At 30.4% G+C, this 23,293-nt stretch overlaps 1 protein-coding gene across 1 annotated transcript in view; it reads right to left on the bottom strand.

The window, feature by feature from the left end:
* Positions 1 to 23,293, bottom strand: part of cacna1sb (calcium channel, voltage-dependent, L type, alpha 1S subunit, b) — a 51,371-nt gene that overhangs the window by 2,596 nt on the left and 25,482 nt on the right. Inside the window, exons 42-44 of the mRNA XM_028452003.1 lie at positions 23,162 to 23,226; positions 732 to 778; positions 579 to 653 (exon numbers count right to left, since the gene is read on the bottom strand). Of these exons, the coding sequence (XP_028307804.1) occupies positions 579 to 653; positions 732 to 778; positions 23,162 to 23,226 (187 nt within the window). The remainder of the gene's footprint in view (positions 1 to 578; positions 654 to 731; positions 779 to 23,161; positions 23,227 to 23,293) is intronic.

Genomic DNA, 23,293 nt, shown 5'->3' with positions numbered 1-23,293 from the left:
AAGTCAGAGGAACTTCCGCGGATTCTGTTCTTCCTGAACAAGTTTGGTCCTTTATTCTGTTGCTCCTCCACCTTGGTCTTCCTTTTTCCTCCTGATTTGCCGTGTAACTGCTGTGCCAAAAGCCTCATTAGAGGCTTCAGCTGGAATATAAAGCCATGGGATTTTTACGAGTCTCAGATCGGGAACGCGCATTGACTTTTGACTAACAGCCCCAGCAGCCAATAGTAACGCTCAAAACAGCTCCTTTGATCGTCCTGTTAGTAGAAAGATCTCTGATTGGCTGAAGTCCAGCGTCACGCTCCTGTATTTCTAAAGCTCATTTACAGAGCCAGGAGAAGAGATTCACTGTCACGGATTTTTGACCAAATAACACCAAAAAAAAATTACATATTGTAGCTTTAAGCCCTTCAAACTGTTCTAGTTTTAAAGAAATATAATGAGGAAATACAATGTAGATAAGGTGGAAAATAATCCTGCTTTGTGGAGAATGTCCACAAGGTAGAATGTCCAGTCACTGAGAGAGAGGTGAGCCTTTATCTGTGTGTGGAGTGTAAGCTATTGGTCGCTTTGACACTTACCTCCTGCACAAGCTGCTCTGCTGCTGTATGAGACCTCTGATTGTGGCTTTCACCATAGTTAGGGTCGTAGGGGAACTGCAAAGTCAGCATGTATCCATAGATTCAGTTCAACTACACGTATGCATCAAACATCAACCTGCTGTCACCTATTACCTGAGTTTTATCAGTTCTCACTGTGAAGCTCCAAGAGCGTCTGCACTCTGAAAAAGGAAGATTAGAAGATTACCTTGGGTCATTTTCTTCACATGCCTACCCTAGATTGTACCATGAGGTGATGGAACATCCAGATATGTCAGGATAGAAGAGTGGCATCACAATGGACCGGCTATCAGTCCAACACACAACTAACACCTATTCCAAATGTTTTAGTCATTTTGGTTATTGGCTTAGAAAGAAGCACAACAACTTCAGGATTATGCGTTTGAACAAAAAATGGTAGTAAACATAAAAAAGGGCAAAAATATTTCAAACAAAAAATTGAGGTAAGGCTATAGTAAGGCATAAAAAATTTCAAAAATATTTCAAACAAAAAATTGAGGTAAGGCTATAATAAGGCATAAAAAAGTTCAGAAGTATTTCAAACACCAAAAATTGAGGTAAGGCTATAGTAAGGCATAAAAAAGGGCAAAAATATTTCAAACACAAAAAATAGAGGTAAGGCTATAGTAAGGCATAAAAAAGGGCAAAAATATTTCAAACACCAAAAATTGAGGTAAGGGTAAGGCATAAAAAAGGGCAAAAATATTTCAAACACCAAAAATGAAGGTAAGGCTATAGTAAGGCATAAAAAAGTTCAAAAATATTTCAAACACCAAAAATGAAGGTAAGGCTATAGTAAGGCATAAAAAAGGGCAAAAATATTTCAAACACCAAAAATTGAGGTAAGGGTAAGGCATAAAAAAGGGCAAAAATAATTCAAGCACAAAAAATTGAGGTAAGGCTATAATAAGGCATAAAAAAGGGCAAAAAAATTTCAAATACCAAAAATTGAAGTAAGGCTATAATAAGGCATAAAAAATTTCAAAAATATTTCAAACACCAAAAAACGGTGGTAAGGCTATAGTAAGGATTAAAAAAGGGCAAAAATAATTCAAGCACAAAAAATTGAGGTGAAGCTATGTTACGTGTTTCCTCTATCGCCGGTCTCCCTCCTTCCCTTTTCTGAGTGGCTGCAGCACACCTGATTGCTGTTGGCAATCAGGGTGAGGGAGATTATTTAGGATGGCAGGAGAGAGGAGCAGGCAGAGCTGAGCACTGAGCCACACACACACTGCAGGACAGAGGCATAGTGAGGTTTGTTTGTTTAGTTGTTGTCTTGTTGGTTGTTTGGTTGAGTGGTTTGAAACCTCTTTCTATTTAAGTAGCAATCATTTATCTCATGCATGTTTAGATTGCTGGGCTTTGTTATTTTTGTTTGGCTATAGTCGCCGGTAGTCCTGTTTTCCAGGTTTTCTTTCTTGGTTTAATAGTTAGTTTCGGCTGAGGTAGCTTAGCCAGGGTGGGGCCTGGTCCGATGGCCCATGGAGCAATTAGCCAGGTTCTTCACCCCTCTTTTACTTATTTTGGCCGGTGCCTGTAGCCTTTTTGGTTTGTTGATTTATGTTTTGATTCATTAATGTTTTCTTTACAATAAAACTTGCAAACTCGAACCCTTTTGTCTGTGTCCTTTTGTATATGTTAGTGGTCTCCCTTCATCAAGCCACATTTTCTTGAGGAGACCGTAACGGCTATAATAAGGCATAAAAAAGTTCAAAAATATTTCAAACACAAAAAAATTGAGGTAAGGCATAAAAAAGTTCAAAAATATTTCAAACACCAAAAATGGAGGTAAGGCTATAGTAAGGCATAAAAAAGTTCAAAAATATTTCATACACCAAAAAACGGGGGTAAGGCTATAGTACGGATTAAAAAAGGGCAAAAATATTTCAAACACAAAAAATTGAGGTAAGGCATAAAAAAGGGCAAAAATATTTCAAATACCAAAAATTGAAGTAAGGCTATAGTAAGGCATAAAAAAGTTCAAAAATATTTCATACACCAAAAATTGAGGTAAGGCATAAAAAAGGGCAAAAATATTTCAAATACCAAAAATTGAAGTAAGGCTATAGTAAGGCATAAAAAAGTTCAAAAATATTTCAAACACAAAAAAATTGAGGTAAGGCTATAGTAAGGCATTAAAAAGGGCAAAAATATTTCAAACACCAAAAAACGGTGGTAAGGCTATAGTAAGGCATAAAAAAGGGCAAAAATATTTCAAACACAAAAAATTGAGGTAAGGCTATAGTAAGGCATAAAAAAGGGCAAAAATATTTCAAACACCAAAAAACGGTGGTAAGGCTATAGTAAGGCATAAAAAAGGGCAAAAATATTTCAAACACAAAAAATTGAGGTAAGGCTATAGTAAGGCATAAAAAAGTTCAAAAATATTTCATACACCAAAAATGGAGGTAAGGCTATAGTAAGGCATAAAAAAGGGCAAAAATATTTCAAACACCAAAAATGGAGGTAAGGCTATAGTAAGGCATAAAAAAGTTCAAAAATATTTTAAACACCAAAAATGAAGGTAAGGCTATAGTAAGGCATAAAAAAGGGCAAAAATATTTCAAACACAAAAAAATTGAGGTAAGGCTATAGTAAGGCATAAAAAAGGGCAAAATTATTTCAATCACAAAAAATTGAGGTAAAGGCTATAGTAAGGCATAAAAAAGTTCAAAAATATTTTAAACACCAAAAATGAAGGTAAGGCTATAGTAAGGCATAAAAAAGGACAAAAATATTTCAAACACCAAAAATGGAGGTAAGGCTATAGTAAGGCATAAAAAAGGGCAAAAATATTTCAAACACAAAAAATTGAGGTAAGGCTATAGTAAGGCATAAAAAAGGGCAAAAATATTTCAAACACCAAAAATTGAGGTAAGGCTATAGTAAGGCATAAAAAAGGGCAAAAATATTTCAAACACAAAAAATTGAGGTAAGGCTATAGTAAGGCATAAAAAAAGGCAAAAATATTCCAAACACCAAAAATTGAGGTAAGGCTATAGTAAGGCATAAAAAAGGGCAAAAATATTTCAAACACAAAAAATTGAGGTAAGGCTATAGTAAGGCATAAAAAAGGGCAAAATTATTTCAATCACAAAAAATTGAGGTAAGGCTATAGTAAGGCATTAAAAAGGGCAAAAATATTTCAAACACAAAAAATTGAGGTAAGGCTATAGTAAGGCATAAAAAAGGGCAAAATTATTTCAATCACAAAAAATTGAGGTAAGGCTATAGTAAGGCATAAAAAAGGGCAAAAATAGTTCAAATACCAAAATTGAGGTAAGGCTATAGTAAGGCATAAAAAAGTTCAAAAATATTTCATACACCAAAAATTGAGGTAAGGCTATAGTAAGGCATAAAAAAGGGCAAAAATATTTTTAACACAAAAAATTGAGGTAAGGCTATAGTAAGGCATAAAAAAGGGCAAAAATATTTCAAACACAAAAAATTGAGGTAAGGCTATAGTAAGGCATAAAAAGGGCAAAAATATTTCAAACACCAAAAATGGAGGTAAGGCTATAGTAAGGCATAAAAAAGTTCAAAATATTTTAAACACCAAAAATGAAGGTAAGGCTATAGTAAGGCATAAAAAGGGCAAAAATATTTCAAACACCAAAAATGGAGGTAAGGCTATAGTAAGGCATAAAAAAGTTCAAAATATTTAAAACACCAAAAATGAAGGTAAGGCTATAGTAAGGCATAAAAAAGGGCAAAAATATTTCATACACCAAAAATTGAGGTAAGGCTATAGTAAGGCATAAAAAAGGGCAAAATTATTTCAATCACAAAAAATTGAGGTAAGGCTATAGTAAGGCATTAAAAAGGGCAAAAATATTTCAAACACAAAAAATTGAGGTAAGGCTATAGTAAGGCATAAAAAAGGGCAAAATTATTTCAATCACAAAAAATTGAGGTAAGGCTATAGTAAGGCATAAAAAAGGGCAAAAATAGTTCAAATACCAAAAATTGAGGTAAGGCTATAGTAAGGCATAAAAAAGTTCAAAAATATTTCATACACCAAAAATTGAGGTAAGGCTATAGTAAGGCATAAAAAAGGGCAAAAAATATTTTAACACAAAAAATTGAGGTAAGGCTATAGTAAGGCATAAAAAAGGGCAAAAATATTTCAAACACAAAAAATTGAGGTAAGGCTATAGTAAGGCATAAAAAAGTTCAAAAATATTTTAAACACCAAAAATGAACGTAAGGCTATAGTAAGGCATAAAAAAGGGCAAAAATATTTCAAACACCAAAAATGGAGGTAAGGCTATAGTAAGGCATAAAAAAGTTCAAAAATATTTTAAACACCAAAAATGAAGGTAAGGCTATAGTAAGGCATAAAAAAGGGCAAAAATATTTCAAACACCAAAAAACGGTGGTAAGGCTATAATTAGGCATAAAAAAGGACAAAAATATTTCAAACACCAAAAATGGAGGTAAGGCTATAGTAAGGCATAAAAAAGTTCAAAAATATTTCATACACCAAAAATTGAGGTAAGGCTATAGTAAGGCATAAAAAAGGGCAAAAATATTTCAAACACAAAAAAACGGTGGTAAGGCTATAGTAAGGCATAAAAAAGGGCAAAAATATTTCAAACACAAAAAATTGAGGTAAGGCATAAAAAAGGGCAAAAATATTTCAAATACCAAAAATTGAAGTAAGGCTATAGTAAGGCATAAAAAAGTTCAAAAATATTTCAAACACAAAAAAATTGAGGTAAGGCTATAGTAAGGCATAAAAAAGTTCAAAAATATTTCATACACCAAAAATTGAGGTAAGGCATAAAAAAGGGCAAAAAATATTTCAAATACCAAAAATTGAAGTAAGGCTATAGTAAGGCATAAAAAAGTTCAAAAATATTTCAAACACAAAAAAATTGAGGTAAGGCTATAGTAAGGCATTAAAAAGGGCAAAAATATTTCAAACACCAAAAAAACGGTGGTAAGGCTATAGTAAGGCATAAAAAAGGGCAAAAATATTTCAAACACAAAAAATTGAGGTAAGGCTATAGTAAGGCATAAAAAAGGGCAAAAATATTTCAAACACCAAAAAACGGTGGTAAGGCTATAGTAAGGCATAAAAAAGGGCAAAATATTTCAAACACAAAAAATTGAGGTAAGGCTATAGTAAGGCATAAAAAAGTTCAAAAATATTTCAAACACCAAAATGGAGGTAAGGCTATAGTAAGGCATAAAAAAGGGCAAAAATATTTCAAACACCAAAAATGGAGGTAAGGCTATAGTAAGGCATAAAAAAGTTCAAAAATATTTTAAACACCAAAAATGAAGGTCAGGCTATAGTAAGGCATAAAAAAGGGCAAAAATATTTCAAACACAAAAAAATTGAGGTAAGGCTATAGTAAGGCATAAAAAAGGGCAAAATTATTTCAATCACAAAAAATTGAGGTAAAGGCTATAGTAAGGCATAAAAAAGTTCAAAAATATTTTAAACACCAAAAATGAAGGTAAGGCTATAGTAAGGCATAAAAAAGGACAAAAATATTTCAAACACCAAAAATGGAGGTAAGGCTATAGTAAGGCATAAAAAAGGACAAAAATATTTCAAACACCAAAAATGGAGGTAAGGCTATAGTAAGGCATAAAAAAGGGCAAAAATATTCCAAACACCAAAAATGGAGGTAAGGCTATAGTAAGGCATAAAAAAGTTCAAAAATATTTTAAACACCAAAAATGAAGGTAAGGCTATAGTAAGGCATAAAAAAGGGCAAAAATATTTCATACACCAAAAATTGAGGTAAGGCTATAGTAAGGCATAAAAAAGGGCAAAATTATTTCAATCACAAAAAATTGAGGTAAGGCTATAGTAAGGCATTAAAAGGGCAAAAATATTTCAAACACAAAAAATTGAGGTAAGGCTATAGTAAGGCATAAAAAAGGGCAAAATTATTTCAATCACAAAAAATTGAGGTAAGGCTATAGTAAGGCATAAAAAAGGGCAAAATAGTTCAAATACCAAAAATTGAGGTAAGGCTATAGTAAGGCATAAAAAGTTCAAAAATATTTCATACACCAAAAATTGAGGTAAGGCTATAGTAAGGCATAAAAAAGGGCAAAAATATTTTTAACACAAAAAATTGAGGTAAGGCTATAGTAAGGCATAAAAAAGGGCAAAAATATTTCAAACACAAAAAATTGAGGTAAGGCTATAGTAAGGCATAAAAAAGTTCAAAAATATTTTAAACACCAAAAATGAACGTAAGGCTATAGTAAGGCATAAAAAAGGGCAAAAATATTTCAAACACCAAAAATGGAGGTAAGGCTATAGTAAGGCATAAAAAAGTTCAAAAATATTTTAAACACCAAAAATGAAGGTAAGGCTATAGTAAGGCATAAAAAAGGGCAAAAATATTTCAAACACCAAAAAACGGTGGTAAGGCTATAATTAGGCATAAAAAAGGACAAAAATATTTCAAACACCAAAAATGGAGGTAAGGCTATAGTAAGGCATAAAAAAGTTCAAAAATATTTCATACACCAAAAATTGAGGTAAGGCTATAGTAAGGCATAAAAAAGGGCAAAAATATTTCAAACACCAAAAAACGGTGGTAAGGCTATAGTAAGGCATAAAAAAGGGCAAAAATATTTCAAACACAAAAAATTGAGGTAAGGCATAAAAAAGGGCAAAAATATTTCAAATACCAAAAATTGAAGTAAGGCTATAGTAAGGCATAAAAAAGTTCAAAAATATTTCAAACACAAAAAAATTGAGGTAAGGCTATAGTAAGGCATAAAAAAGTTCAAAAATATTTCATACACCAAAAATTGAGGTAAGGCATAAAAAAGGGCAAAAATATTTCAAATACCAAAAATTGAAGTAAGGCTATAGTAAGGCATAAAAAAGTTCAAAAATATTTCAAACACAAAAAAATTGAGGTAAGGCTATAGTAAGGCATTAAAAAGGGCAAAAATATTTCAAACACCAAAAAACGGTGGTAAGGCTATAGTAAGGCATAAAAAAGGGCAAAAATATTTCAAACACAAAAAATTGAGGTAAGGCTATAGTAAGGCATAAAAAAGGGCAAAAATATTTCAAACACCAAAAAACGGTGGTAAGGCTATAGTAAGGCATAAAAAAGGGCAAAAATATTTCAAACACAAAAAATTGAGGTAAGGCTATAGTAAGGCATAAAAAAGTTCAAAAATATTTCAAACACCAAAAATGGAGGTAAGGCTATAGTAAGGCATAAAAAAGGGCAAAAATATTTCAAACACCAAAAATGGAGGTAAGGCTATAGTAAGGCATAAAAAAGTTCAAAAATATTTTAAACACCAAAAATGAAGGTCAGGCTATAGTAAGGCATAAAAAAGGGCAAAAATATTTCAAACACAAAAAATTGAGGTAAGGCTATAGTAAGGCATAAAAAAGGGCAAAATTATTTCAATCACAAAAAATTGAGGTAAAGGCTATAGTAAGGCATAAAAAAGTTCAAAAATATTTTAAACACCAAAAATGAAGGTAAGGCTATAGTAAGGCATAAAAAAGGACAAAAATATTTCAAACACCAAAAATGGAGGTAAGGCTATAGTAAGGCATAAAAAAGGACAAAAATATTTCAAACACCAAAAATGGAGGTAAGGCTATAGTAAGGCATAAAAAAGGGCAAAAATATTCCAAACACCAAAAATTGAGGTAAGGCTATAGTAAGGCATAAAAAAGGGCAAAAATATTCCAAACACCAAAAATTGAGGTAAGGCTATAGTAAGGCATAAAAAAGTTCAAAAATATTTTAAACACCAAAAATGGAGGTAAGGCTATAGTAAGGCATAAAAAAGTTCAAAAATATTTTAAACACCAAAAATGAAGGTAAGGCTATAGTAAGGCATAAAAAAGGGCAAAAATATTTCAAACACCAAAAAACGGTGGTAAGGCTATAATAAGGCATAAAAAAGGACAAAAATATTTCAAACACCAAAAATGGAGGTAAGGCTATAGTAAGGCATAAAAAAGTTCAAAAATATTTCATACACCAAAAATTGAGGTAAGGCTATAGAAAGGCATAAAAAAGGGCAAAAATATTTCAAACACCAAAAAACGGTGGTAAGGCTATAGTAAGGCATAAAAAAGGGCAAAAATATTTCAAACACAAAAAATTGAGGTAAGGCTATAGTAAGGCATAAAAAAGGGCAAAAATATTTCAAACACCAAAAAACGGTGGTAAGGCTATAGTAAGGCATAAAAAAGGGCAAAAATATTTCAAACACAAAAAATTGAGGTAAGGCTATAGTAAGGCATAAAAAAGTTCAAAAATATTTTAAACACCAAAAATGAAGGTAAGGCTATAGTAAGGCATAAAAAAGGGCAAAAATATTCCAAACACCAAAAATTGAGGTAAGGCTATAGTAAGGCATAAAAAAGGGCAAAAATATTTCAAACACAAAAAATTGAGGTAAGGCTATAGTAAGGCATAAAAAAAGGGCAAAATTATTTCAATCACAAAAAATTGAGGTAAAGGCTATAGTAAGGCATAAAAAAGTTCAAAAATATTTTAAACACCAAAAATGAAGGTAAGGCTATAGTAAGGCATAAAAAAGGACAAAAATATTTCAAACACCAAAAATGGAGGTAAGGCTATAGTAAGGCATAAAAAAGGGCAAAAATATTTCAAACACAAAAAATTGAGGTAAGGCTATAGTAAGGCATAAAAAAGGGCAAAAATATTTCAAACACCAAAAATTGAGGTAAGGCTATAGTAAGGCATAAAAAAGGGCAAAAATATTTCAAACACAAAAAATTGAGGTAAGGCTATAGTAAGGCATAAAAAAAGGCAAAAATATTCCAAACACCAAAAATTGAGGTAAGGCTATAGTAAGGCATAAAAAAGGGCAAAAATATTTCAAACACAAAAAATTGAGGTAAGGCTATAGTAAGGCATAAAAAAGGGCAAAATTATTTCAATCACAAAAAATTGAGGTAAGGCTATAGTAAGGCATTAAAAAGGGCAAAAATATTTCAAACACAAAAAATTGAGGTAAGGCTATAGTAAGGCATAAAAAAGGGCAAAATTATTTCAATCACAAAAAATTGAGGTAAGGCTATAGTAAGGCATAAAAAAGGGCAAAAATAGTTCAAATACCAAAAATTGAGGTAAGGCTATAGTAAGGCATAAAAAAGTTCAAAAATATTTCATACACCAAAAATTGAGGTAAGGCTATAGTAAGGCATAAAAAAGGGCAAAAAAAATTCAAAACACCAAAAATTGAGGTAAGGCTATAGTAAGGCATAAAAAAGGGCAAAAATATTTCAAACACAAAAAATTGAGGTAAGGCTATAGTAAGGCATAAAAAAAGGGCAAAAATATTTCAAACACCAAAAATGGAGGTAAGGCTATAGTAAGGCATAAAAAAGTTCAAAAATATTTTAAACACCAAAAATGAAGGTAAGGCTATAGTAAGGCATAAAAAAGGGCAAAAATATTTCAAACACCAAAAATGGAGGTAAGGCTATAGTAAGGCATAAAAAAGTTCAAAAATATTTTAAACACAAAAAATTGAGGTAAGGCTATAGTAAGGCATAAAAAAGGGCAAAATTATTTCAATCACAAAAAATTGAGGTAAAGGCTATAGTAAGGCATAAAAAAGTTCAAAAATATTTTAAACACCAAAAATGAAGGTAAGGCTATAGTAAGGCATAAAAAAGGACAAAAATATTTCAAACACCAAAAATGGAGGTAAGGCTATAGTAAGGCATAAAAAAGGGCAAAAATATTTCAAACACCAAAAAACGGTGGTAAGGCTATAATAAGGCATAAAAAAGGACAAAAATATTTCAAACACCAAAAATGGAGGTAAGGCTATAGTAAGGCATAAAAAAGTTCAAAAATATTTCATACACCAAAAATTGAGGTAAGGCTATAGTAAGGCATAAAAAAGGGCAAAAATATTTCAAACACCAAAAAACGGTGGTAAGGCTATAGTAAGGCATAAAAAAGGGCAAAAATATTTCAAACACAAAAAATTGAGGTAAGGCTATAGTAAGGCATAAAAAAAGGGCAAAAATATTTCAAACACCAAAAAACGGTGGTAAGGCTATAGTAAGGCATAAAAAAGGGCAAAAATATTTCAAACACAAAAAATTGAGGTAAGGCTATAGTAAGGCATAAAAAAGTTCAAAAATATTTCATACACCAAAAATGGAGGTAAGGCTATAGTAAGGCATAAAAAAGTTCAAAAATATTTTAAACACCAAAAATGAAGGTAAGGCTATAGTAAGGCATAAAAAAGGGCAAAATTATTTCAATCACAAAAAATTGAGGTAAGGCTATAGTAAGGCATAAAAAAGGGCAAAATTATTTCAAACACAAAAAATTGAGGTAAGGCTATAGTAAGGCATAAAAAAGGGCAAAATTATTTCAATCACAAAAATCTGAGGTAAGGCTATAGTAAGGCATAAAAAAGGGCAAAAATAGTTCAAATACCAAAAATTGAGGTAAGGCTATAGTAAGGCATAAAAAAGGGCAAAAATATTTCAAACACAAAAAATTGAGGTAAGGCTATAGTAAGGCATAAAAAAGGGCAAAAATATTCCAAACACCAAAAATTGAGGTAAGGCTATAGTAAGGCATAAAAAGGGCAAAAATATTTCAAACACAAAAAATTGAGGTAAGGCTATAGTAAGGCATAAAAAAAGGCAAAAATATTCAAACACCAAAAATTGAGGTAAGGCTATAGTAAGGCATAAAAAAGGGCAAAAATATTTCAAACACAAAAAATTGAGGTAAGGCTATAGTAAGGCATAAAAAAGGGCAAAATTATTTCAATCACAAAAAATTGAGGTAAGGCTATAGTAAGGCATTAAAAAGGGCAAAAATATTTCAAACACAAAAAATTGAGGTAAGGCTATAGTAAGGCATAAAAAAGGGCAAAATTATTTCAATCACAAAAAATTGAGGTAAGGCTATAGTAAGGCATAAAAAAGGGCAAAAATAGTTCAAATACCAAAAATTGAGGTAAGGCTATAGTAAGGCATAAAAAAGTTCAAAAATATTTCATACACCAAAAATTGAGGTAAGGCTATAGTAAGGCATAAAAAGGGCAAAAATATTCCAAACACCAAAAATTGAGGTAAGGCTATAGTAAGGCATAAAAAAGGGCAAAAATATTTCAAACACAAAAAATTGAGGTAAGGCTATAGTAAGGCATAAAAAAAGGGCAAAATATTTCAAACACCAAAAATGGAGGTAAGGCTATAGTAAGGCATAAAAAAGTTCAAAAATATTTTAAACACCAAAAATGAAGGTAAGGCTATAGTAAGGCATAAAAAAGGGCAAAAATATTTCAAACACCAAAAATGGAGGTAAGGCTATAGTAAGGCATAAAAAAGTTCAAAAATATTTTAAACACCAAAAATGAAGGTAAGGCTATAGTAAGGCATAAAAAAGGGCAAAAATATTTCATACACCAAAAATTGAGGTAAGGCTATAGTAAGGCATAAAAAAGGGCAAAAATATTTCAAACACCAAAAAACGGTGGTAAGGCTATAGTAAGGCATAAAAAAGGGCAAAAATATTTCAAACACAAAAAATTGAGGTAAGGCTATAGTAAGGCATAAAAAAGGGCAAAAATATTTCAAACACCAAAAAACGGTGGTAAGGCTATAGTAAGGCATAAAAAAGGGCAAAAATATTTCAAACACAAAAAATTGAGGTAAGGCTATAGTAAGGCATAAAAAGTTCAAAAATATTTCAAACACCAAAAATGGAGGTAAGGCTATAGTAAGGCATAAAAAAGTTCAAAAATATTTTAAACACCAAAAATGAAGGTAAGGCTATAGTAAGGCATAAAAAAGGGCAAAATTATTTCAATCACAAAAAATTGAGGTAAGGCTATAGTAAGGCATAAAAAAGGGCAAAATTATTTCAAACACAAAAAATTGAGGTAAGGCTATAGTAAGGCATAAAAAAGGGCAAAATTATTTCAATCACAAAAATCTGAGGTAAGGCTATAGTAAGGCATAAAAAAGGGCAAAAATAGTTCAAATACCAAAAATTGAGGTAAGGCTATAGTAAGGCATAAAAAAGGGCAAAAATATTTCAAACACAAAAAATTGAGGTAAGGCTATAGTAAGGCATAAAAAAAGGGCAAAAATATTCCAAACACCAAAAATTGAGGTAAGGCTATAGTAAGGCATAAAAAAGGGCAAAAATATTTCAAACACAAAAAATTGAGGTAAGGCTATAGTAAGGCATAAAAAAAAGGCAAAAATATTCCAAACACCAAAAATTGAGGTAAGGCTATAGTAAGGCATAAAAAAAGGGCAAAAATATTTCAAACACAAAAAATTGAGGTAAGGCTATAGTAAGGCATAAAAAAGGGCAAAATTATTTCAATCACAAAAAATTGAGGTAAGGCTATAGTAAGGCATTAAAAAGGGCAAAAATATTTCAAACACAAAAAATTGAAGGTAAGGCTATAGTAAGGCATAAAAAAGGGCAAAATTATTTCAATCACAAAAAATTGAGGTAAGGCTATAGTAAGGCATAAAAAAGGGCAAAAATAGTTCAAATACCAAAAATTGAGGTAAGGCTATAGTAAGGCATAAAAAGTTCAAAAATATTTCATACACCAAAAATTGAGGTAAGGCTATAGTAAGGCATAAAAAAGGGCAAAAATATTCCAAACACCAAAAATTGAGGTAAGGCTATAGTAAGGCATAAAAAAGGGCAAAAATATTTCAAACACAAAAAATTGAGGTAAGGCTATAGTAAGGCATAAAAAAGGGCAAAAATATTTCAAACACCAAAAATGGAGGTAAGGCTATAGTAAGGCATAAAAAAGTTCAAAAATATTTTAAACACCAAAAATGAAGGTAAGGCTATAGTAAGGCATAAAAAAGGGCAAAAATATTTCAAACACCAAAAATGGAGGTAAGGCTATAGTAAGGCATAAAAAAGTTCAAAAATATTTTAAACACCAAAAATGAAGGTAAGGCTATAGTAAGGCATAAAAAAGGGCAAAAATATTTCATACACCAAAAATTGAGGTAAGGCTATAGTAAGGCATAAAAAAGGGCAAAAATATTTCAAACACAAAAAATTGAGGTAAGGCTATAGTAAGGCATAAAAAAGGGCAAAATTATTTCAATCACAAAAAATTGAGGTAAGGCTATAGTAAGGCATTAAAAAGGGCAAAAATATTTCAAACACAAAAAAATTGAGGTAAGGCTATAGTAAGGCATAAAAAAGGGCAAAATTATTTCAATCACAAAAAATTGAGGTAAGGCTATAGTAAGGCATAAAAAAGGGCAAAAATAGTTCAAATACCAAAAATTGAGGTAAGGCTATAGTAAGGCATAAAAAAGTTCAAAAATATTTCATACACCAAAAATTGAGGTAAGGCTATAGTAAGGCATAAAAAAGGGCAAAAATATTTTTAACACAAAAAATTGAGGTAAGGCTATAGTAAGGCATAAAAAAGGGCAAAAATATTTCAAACACAAAAAATTGAGGTAAGGCTATAGTAAGGCATAAAAAAGTTCAAAAATATTTTAAACACCAAAAATGAAGGTAAGGCTATAGTAAGGCATAAAAAAGGGCAAAAATATTTCAAACACCAAAAATGGAGGTAAGGCTATAGTAAGGCATAAAAAAGTTCAAAAATATTTTAAACACCAAAAATGAAGGTAAGGCTATAGTAAGGCATAAAAAAGGGCAAAAATATTTCAAACACCAAAAAACGGTGGTAAGGCTATAATAAGGCATAAAAAAGGACAAAATATTTCAAACACCAAAAATGGAGGTAAGGCTATAGTAAGGCATAAAAAAGTTCAAAAATATTTCATACACCAAAAATTGAGGTAAGGCTATCGTAAGGCATAAAAAAGGGCAAAAATATTTCAAACACCAAAAAACGGTGGTAAGGCTATAGTAAGGCATAAAAAGGGCAAAAATATTTCATACACCAAAAATGGAGGTAAGGCTATAGTAAGGCATAAAAAAGTTCAAAAATATTTTAAACACCAAAAATGAAGGTAAGGCTATAGTAAGGCATAAAAAAGGGCAAAATTATTTCAATCACAAAAAATTGAGGTAAAGGCTATAGTAAGGCATAAAAAAGTTCAAAAATATTTTAAACACCAAAAATGAAGGTAAGGCTATAGTAAGGCATAAAAAAGGGCAAAATTATTTCAATCACAAAAAATTGAGGTAAGGCTATAGTAAGGCATAAAAAAGGGCAAAAATAGTTCAAATACCAAAAATTGAGGTAAGGCTATAGTAAGGCATAAAAAAGTTCAAAAATATTTCATACACCAAAAATTGAGGTAAGGCTATAGTAAGGCATAAAAAAGGGCAAAAATATTTTTAACACAAAAAATTGAGGTAAGGCTATAGTAAGGCATAAAAAAGGGCAAAAATATTTCAAACACCAAAAAACGGTGGTAAGGCTATAGTAAGGCATAAAAAAGGGCAAAAATATTTCAAACACAAAAAATTGAGGTAAGGCTATCGTAAGGCATAAAAAAGTTCAAAAATATTTCATACACCAAAAATGGAGGTAAGGCTATAGTAAGGCATAAAAAAGGGCAAAATTATTTCAATCACAAAAAAATTGAGGTAAGGCTATAGTAAGGCATAAAAAAGTTCAAAAATATTTCAAACACAAAAAATTGAGGTAAAGGCTATAGTAAGGCATAAAAAAGTTCAAAAATATTTTAAACACCAAAAATGAAGGTAAGGCTATAGTAAGGCATAAAAAAAGGGCAAAAATATTTCAAACACAAAAAAATTGAGGTAAGGCTATAGTAAGGCATAAAAAAGGGCAAAATTATTTCAATCACAAAAAATTGAGGTAAAGGCTATAGTCAGGATTAAAAAAGGGCAAAAATATTTCAAACACGAAAAATTGAGGTAAGGCTATAGTAAGGCATAAAAAAGGGCAAAATTATTTCAATCACAAAAAATTGAGCTAAGGCTATAGTAAGGCATAAAAAAGTTCAAAAATATTTCAAACACAAAAAAATTGAGGTAAGGCTATAGTAAGGCATAAAAAAGGGCAAAAATATTTCAAACACAAAAAATTGAGGTAAGGCTATAGTAAGGCATAAAAAAGTTCAAAAATATTTTAAACACCAAAAATGAAGGTAAGGCTATAGTAAGGCATAAAAAAGGGCAAAAATATTTCAAACACCAAAAATGGAGGTAAGGCTATAGTAAGGCATAAAAAAGGGCAAAAATATTTCATACACCAAAAATGGAGGTAAGGCATAAAAAAGTTCAAAAATATTTTAAACACCAAAAATGAAGGTAAGGCTATAGTAAGGCATAAAAAAGGGCAAAATTATTTCAATCACAAAAAATTGAGGTAAAGGCTATAGTAAGGCATAAAAAAGTTCAAAAATATTTTAAACACCAAAATGAAGGTAAGGCTATAGTAAGGCATAAAAAAGGGCAAAATTATTTCAATCACAAAAAATTGAGGTAAGGCTATAGTAAGGCATAAAAAAGGGCAAAAATAGTTCAAATACCAAAAATTGAGGTAAGGCTATAGTAAGGCATAAAAAAGTTCAAAAATATTTCATACACCAAAAATTGAGGTAAGGCTATAGTAAGGCATAAAAAAGGGCAAAAATATTTTTAACACAAAAAATTGAGGTAAGGCTATAGTAAGGCATAAAAAAGGGCAAAAATATTTCAAACACCAAAAAACGGTGGTAAGGCTATAGTAAGGCATAAAAAAGGGCAAAAATATTTCAAACACAAAAAATTGAGGTAAGGCTATCGTAAGGCATAAAAAAGTTCAAAAATATTTCATACACCAAAAATGGAGGTAAGGCTATAGTAAGGCATAAAAAAGGGCAAAATTATTTCAATCACAAAAAATTGAGGTAAGGCTATAGTAAGGCATAAAAAAGTTCAAAAATATTTCAAACACAAAAAATTGAGGTAAAGGCTATAGTAAGGCATAAAAAAGTTCAAAAATATTTTAAACACCAAAAATGAAGGTAAGGCTATAGTAAGGCATAAAAAAGGGCAAAAATATTTCAAACACAAAAAAATTGAGGTAAGGCTATAGTAAGGCATAAAAAAGGGCAAAATTATTTCAATCACAAAAAATTGAGGTAAAGGCTATAGTCAGGATTAAAAAAGGGCAAAAATATTTCAAACACGAAAAATTGAGGTAAGGCTATAGTAAGGCATAAAAAAGGGCAAAATTATTTCAATCACAAAAAATTGAGCTAAGGCTATAGTAAGGCATAAAAAAGTTCAAAAATATTTCAAACACAAAAAAATTGAGGTAAGGCTATAGTAAGGCATAAAAAAGGGCAAAAATATTTCAAACACAAAAAATTGAGGTAAGGCTATAGTAAGGCATAAAAAAGTTCAAAAATATTTTAAACACCAAAAATGAAGGTAAGGCTATAGTAAGGCATAAAAAAGGGCAAAAATATTTCAAACACCAAAAATGGAGGTAAGGCTATAGTAAGGCATAAAAAAGTTCAAAAATATTTTAAACACCAAAAATGAAGGTAAGGCTATAGTAAGGCATAAAAAAGGGCAAAAATATTTCAAACACCAAAAAACGGTGGTAAGGCTATAGTAAGGCATAAAAAAGGGCAAAAATATTTCAAACACAAAAAATTGAGGTAAGGCTATAATAAGGCATAAAAAAGGACAAAAATATTTCAAACACCAAAAATGGAGGTAAGGCTATGGTAAGGCATAAAAAAGTTCAAAAATATTTCATACACCAAAAATTGAGGTAAGGCTATAGTAAGGCATAAAAAAGGGCAAAAATATTTCAAACACCAAAAAACGGTGGTAAGGCTATAGTAAGGCATAAAAAAGGGCAAAAATATTTCAAACACAAATTGAGGTAAGGCTATAGTAAGGCATAAAAAAGGGCAAAAATATTTCAAACACCAAAAAACGGTGGTAAGGCTATAGTAAGGCATAAAAAAGGGCAAAAATATTTTAAACACAAAAAATTGAGGTAAGGCTATAGTAAGGCATAAAAAAGTTCAAAAATATTTCATACACCAAAAATGGAGGTAAGGCTATAGTAAGGCATAAAAAAGTTCAAAAATATTTTAAACACCAAAAATGAAGGTAAGGCTATAGTAAGGCATAAAAAAGGGCAAAATTATTTCAATCACAAAAAATTGAGGTAAGGCTATAGTAAGGCATAAAAAAGGGCAAAATTATTTCAAACACAAAAAATTGAGGTAAGGCTATAGTAAGGCATAAAAAATGGCAAAATTATTTCAATCACAAAAAATTGAGGTAAGGCTATAGTAAGGCATAAAAAAGGGCAAAAATAGTTCAAATACCAAAAATTGAGGTAAGGCTATAGTAAGGCATAAAAAAGTTCAAAAATATTTCATACACCAAAAATTGAGGTAAGGCTATAGTAAGGCATAAAAAAGGGCAAAAATATTTTTAACACAAAAAATTGAGGTAAGGCTATAGTAAGGCATAAAAAAGGGCAAAAATATTTCAAACACAAAAAATTGAGGTAAGGCTATAGTAAGGCATAAAAAAGTTCAAAAATATTTTAAACACCAAAAATGAAGGTAAGGCTATAGTAAGGCATAAAAAAGGGCAAAAATATTTCAAACACCAAAAATGGAGGTAAGGCTATAGTAAGGCATAAAAAAGTTCAAAAATATTTTAAACACCAAAAATGAAGGTAAGGCTATAGTAAGGCATAAAAAAGGGCAAAAATATTTCAAACACCAAAAAACGGTGGTAAGGCTATAATAAGGCATAAAAAAGGACAAAAATATTTCAAACACCAAAAATGGAGGTAAGGCTATAGTAAGGCATAAAAAAGTTCAAAAATATTTCATACACCAAAAATTGAGGTAAGGCTATAGTAAGGCATAAAAAAGGGCAAAAATATTTCAAACACCAAAAAACGGTGGTAAGGCTATAGTAAGGCATAAAAAAGGGCAAAAATATTTCAAACACAAAAAATTGAGGTAAGGCTATAGTAAGGCATAAAAAAGGGCAAAAATATTTCAAACACCAAAAAACGGTGGTAAGGCTATAGTAAGGCATAAAAAAGGGCAAAAATATTTCAAACACAAAAAATTGAGGTAAGGCTATAGTAAGGCATAAAAAAGTTCAAAAATATTTCATACACCAAAAATGGAGGTAAGGCTATAGTAAGGCATAAAAAAGTTCAAAAATATTTTAAACACCAAAAATGAAGGTAAGGCTATAGTAAGGCATAAAAAGGGCAAAATTATTTCAATCACAAAAAATTGAGGTAAAGGCTATAGTAAGGCATAAAAAAGTTCAAAAATATTTTAAACACCAAAAATGAAGGTAAGGCATAAAAAAGGGCAAAATTATTTCAATCACAAAAAATTGAGGTAAGGCTATAGTAAGGCATAAAAAAGGGCAAAAATAGTTCAAATACCAAAAATTGAGGTAAGGCTATAGTAAGGCATAAAAAAGTTCAAAAATATTTCATACACCAAAAATTGAGGTAAGGCTATAGTAAGGCATAAAAAAGGGCAAAATATTTTTAACACAAAAAATTGAGGTAAGGCTATAATAAGGCATAAAAAAGGGCAAAAATATTTCAAACACCAAAAAACGGTGGTAAGGCTATAGTAAGGCATAAAAAAGGGCAAAAATATTTCAAACACAAAAAATTGAGGTAAGGCTATCGTAAGGCATAAAAAAGTTCAAAAATATTTCATACACCAAAAATGGAGGTAAGGCTATAGTAAGGCATAAAAAAGGGCAAAATTATTTCAATCACAAAAAATTGAGGTAAGGCTATAGTAAGGCATAAAAAAGTTCAAAAATATTTCAAACACAAAAAATGGAGGTAAGGCTATAGTAAGGCATAAAAAAGTTCAAAAATATTTTAAACACCAAAAATGAAGGTAAGGCTATAGTAAGGCATAAAAAAGGGCAAAAATATTTCAAACACAAAAAAATTGAGGTAAGGCTATAGTAAGGCATAAAAAAGGGCAAAATTATTTCAATCACAAAAAATTGAGGTAAAGGCTATAGTCAGGATTAAAAAAGGGCAAAAATATTTCAAACACGAAAAATTGAGGTAAGGCTATAGTAAGGCATAAAAAAGGGCAAAATTATTTCAATCACAAAAAATTGAGGTAAGGCTATAGTAAGGCATTAAAAAGGGCAAAAATATTTCAAACACAAAAAATTGAGGTAAGGCTATAGTAAGGCATAAAAAAGGGCAAAATTATTTCAATCACAAAAAATTGAGGTAAGGCTATAGTAAGGCATAAAAAAGGGCAAAAATAGTTCAAATACCAAAAATTGAGGTAAGGCTATAGTAAGGCATAAAAAAGTTCAAAAATATATCATACACCAAAAATTGAGGTAAGGCTATAGTAAGGCATAAAAAAGGGCAAAAATATTTTTAACACAAAAAATTGAGGTAAGGCTATAGTAAGGCATAAAAAAGGGCAAAAATATTTCAAACACAAAAAATTGAGGTAAGGCTATAGTAAGGCATAAAAAAGGGCAAAATTATTTCAATCACAAAAAATTGAGGTAAGGCTATAGTAAGGCATAAAAAAGGGCAAAAATAGTTCAAATACCAAAAATTGAGGTAAGGCTATAGTAAGGCATAAAAAAGTTCAAAAATATTTCATACACCAAAAATTGAGGTAAGGCTATAGTAAGGCATAAAAAAGGGCAAAAATATTTTTAACACAAAAAATTGAGGTAAGGCTATAGTAAGGCATAAAAAAGGGCAAAAATATTTCAAACACCAAAAAACGGTGGTAAGGCTATAGTAAGGCATAAAAAAGGGCAAAAATATTTCAAACACAAAAAATTGAGGTAAGGCTATCGTAAGGCATAAAAAAGTTCAAAAATATTTCATACACCAAAAATGGAGGTAAGGCTATAGTAAGGCATAAAAAAGGGCAAAATTATTTCAATCACAAAAAATTGAGGTAAGGCTATAGTAAGGCATAAAAAAGTTCAAAAATATTTCAAACACAAAAAATTGAGGTAAAGGCTATAGTAAGGCATAAAAAAGTTCAAAAATATTTTAAACACCAAAAATGAAGGTAAGGCTATAGTAAGGCATAAAAAAGGGCAAAAATTGTTCAAACACAAAAAAATTGAGGTAAGGCTATAGTAAGGCATAAAAAAGGGCAAAATTATTTCAATCACAAAAAATTGAGGTAAAGGCTATAGTCAGGATTAAAAAAGGGCAAAAATATTTCAAACACGAAAAATTGAGGTAAGGCTATAGTAAGGCATAAAAAAGGGCAAAAATATTTCAAACACAAAAAATTGAGGTAAGGCTATAGTAAGGCATGAAAAAGGGCAAAAATATTTTAAACACCAAAAATGAAGGTAAGGCTATAGTAAGGCATAAAAAAGTTCAAAAATATTTTAAACACCAAAAATGAAGGTAAGGCTATAGTAAGGCATAAAAAAGGGCAAAAATATTTCAAACACCAAAAAACGGTGGTAAGGCTATAATAAGGCATAAAAAAGGGCAAAATTATTTCAATCACAAAAAATTGAGGTATGGCTATAGTAAGGCATAAAAAAGTTCAAAAATATTTCAAACACAAAAAATTGAGGTAAGGCTATAGTAAGGCATAAAAAAGGGCAAAAATATTTTAAACACCAAAAATGAAGGTAAGGCTATAGTAAGGCATAAAAAAGGGCAAAAATATTTCAAACACAAAAAATTGAGGTAAGGCTATAAAAAAGGGCAAAATTATTTCAATCACAAAAAATTGAGGTAAGGCTATAGTAAGGCATAAAAAAGTTCAAAAATATTTCAAACACAAAAAATGAAGGTAAGGCTATAGTAAGGCATAAAAAAGGGCAAAAATATTTCAAACACAAAAAATTGAGGTAAGGCTATAGTAAGGCATAAAAAAGGGCAAAATTATTTCAATCACAAAAAATTGAGGTAAGGCTATAGTAAGGCATAAAAAAGTTCAAAAATATTTCAAACACAAAAAATGAAGGTAAGGCTATAATAAGGCATAAAATAGAGGGAAAATATTTCAAACACCAAAAATTGAGGTAAGGCTATAGTAAGGCATAAAAAAAGGGCAAAATTATTTCAATCACAAAAAATTGAGGTAAGGCTATAGTAAGGCATAAAAAAGGGCGAAAAATATTTCAAACAAAAAATTGAGGTAAGGCTATAGTTAGGCATAAAAAAGGGCAAAAATATTTCAAACACAAAAAATTGAGGTAAGGCTATAGTAAGGCATAAAAAAGGGCAAAATTATTTCAATCACAAAAAATTGAGGTATGGCTATAGTAAGGCATAAAAAAGGGCAAAAATATTTTAAACACCAAAAATGAAGGTAAGGCTATAGTAAGGCATAAAAAAGGGCAAAAATATTTCAAACACAAAAAATTGAGGTAAGGCTATAAAAAAGGGCAAAATTATTTCAATCACAAAAAATTGAGGTAAGGCTATAGTAAGGCATAAAAAAGTTCAAAAATATTTCAAACACAAAAAATGAAGGTAAGGCTATAATAAGGCATAAAATAGAGGGAAAATATTTCAAACACCAAAAATTGAGGTAAGGCTATAGTAAGGCATAAAAAAGGGCAACATTATTTCAATCACAAAAAATTGAGGTAAGGCTATAGTAAGGCATAAAAAAGGGCGAAAAATATTTCAAACACAAAAAATTGAGGTAAGGCTACAGTTAGGCATAAAAAAGGGCAAAAATATTTTAAACACCAAAAAACGGTGGTAAGGCTATAGTAAGGCATAAAAAAGGGCAAAAATATTTCAAACACAAAAAATTGAGGTAAGGCTATAGTAAGGCATAAAAAAGTTCAAAAATATTTCAAACACCAAAAATGAAAGTAAGGCTATAATAAGGCATAAAAAAGGGCAAAAATATTTCAAACACCAAAAATGAAGGTAAGGCTATAATAAGGCATAAAATAGAGGGAAAATATTTCAAACACCAAAAATTGAGGTATGGCTATAGTAAGGCATAAAAAAGGGCAAAATTATTTCAATCACAAAAAATTGAGGTAAGGCTATAGTAAGGCATAAAAAAGGGCGAAAAATATTTCAAACAAAAAATTGAGGTAAGGCTATAGTTAGGCATAAAAAAGGGCAAAAATATTTTAAACACTTTAAAAACGGTGGTAAGGCTATAGTAAGGCATAAAAAAGGGCAAAATTATTTCAATCACAAAAAATTGAGGTAAGGCTATAGTAAGGCATAAAAAAGGGCAAAATTATTTCAATCACAAAAAATTGAGGTAAGGCTATAGTAAGGCATAAAATAGAGGGAAAATATTTCAAACACCAAAAATTGAGGTAAGGCTATAGTAAGGCATAAAAAAGTGCGAATACATTTTAAACACCAAAAAAAAATGACGTAAGGCTGTAAAGCATAAAAAAGGGCGAAAACATTTCAGTGGATGTCATATTATTCTATGCCCATAAATAGAATGTGTGTGGCATGTCATGGAATTGCCTTCAACCACAATTAACCTTGGAGAGCTTCCAACCTCCCAAAACTCTTAATATGATTAGAGTTATAAGCCATTAAATCCAAGTTGTTTTGGAGCACCTTGAGTGTCTTGATAAACATACCTGGCTCTCCATCTTCACTGGAATTGTAAAACTCCACTGGACTTCCCTCTCTTTCAAATCCAAACCTTAAACACAAACCAATTGGATTCACACACTGGAACTGTAGTTATCCAAGTACTTCTGAGTGTTGAT

This window comes from Gouania willdenowi, chromosome 7, assembly GCF_900634775.1.
Source record: "Gouania willdenowi chromosome 7, fGouWil2.1, whole genome shotgun sequence".
Classification (NCBI taxonomy): Eukaryota; Metazoa; Chordata; class Actinopteri; order Blenniiformes; family Gobiesocidae; genus Gouania; species Gouania willdenowi.
The sequence above is the reverse complement of the archived record's forward strand: the minus strand, read 5'-3'. Positions and strand labels throughout refer to the sequence as shown.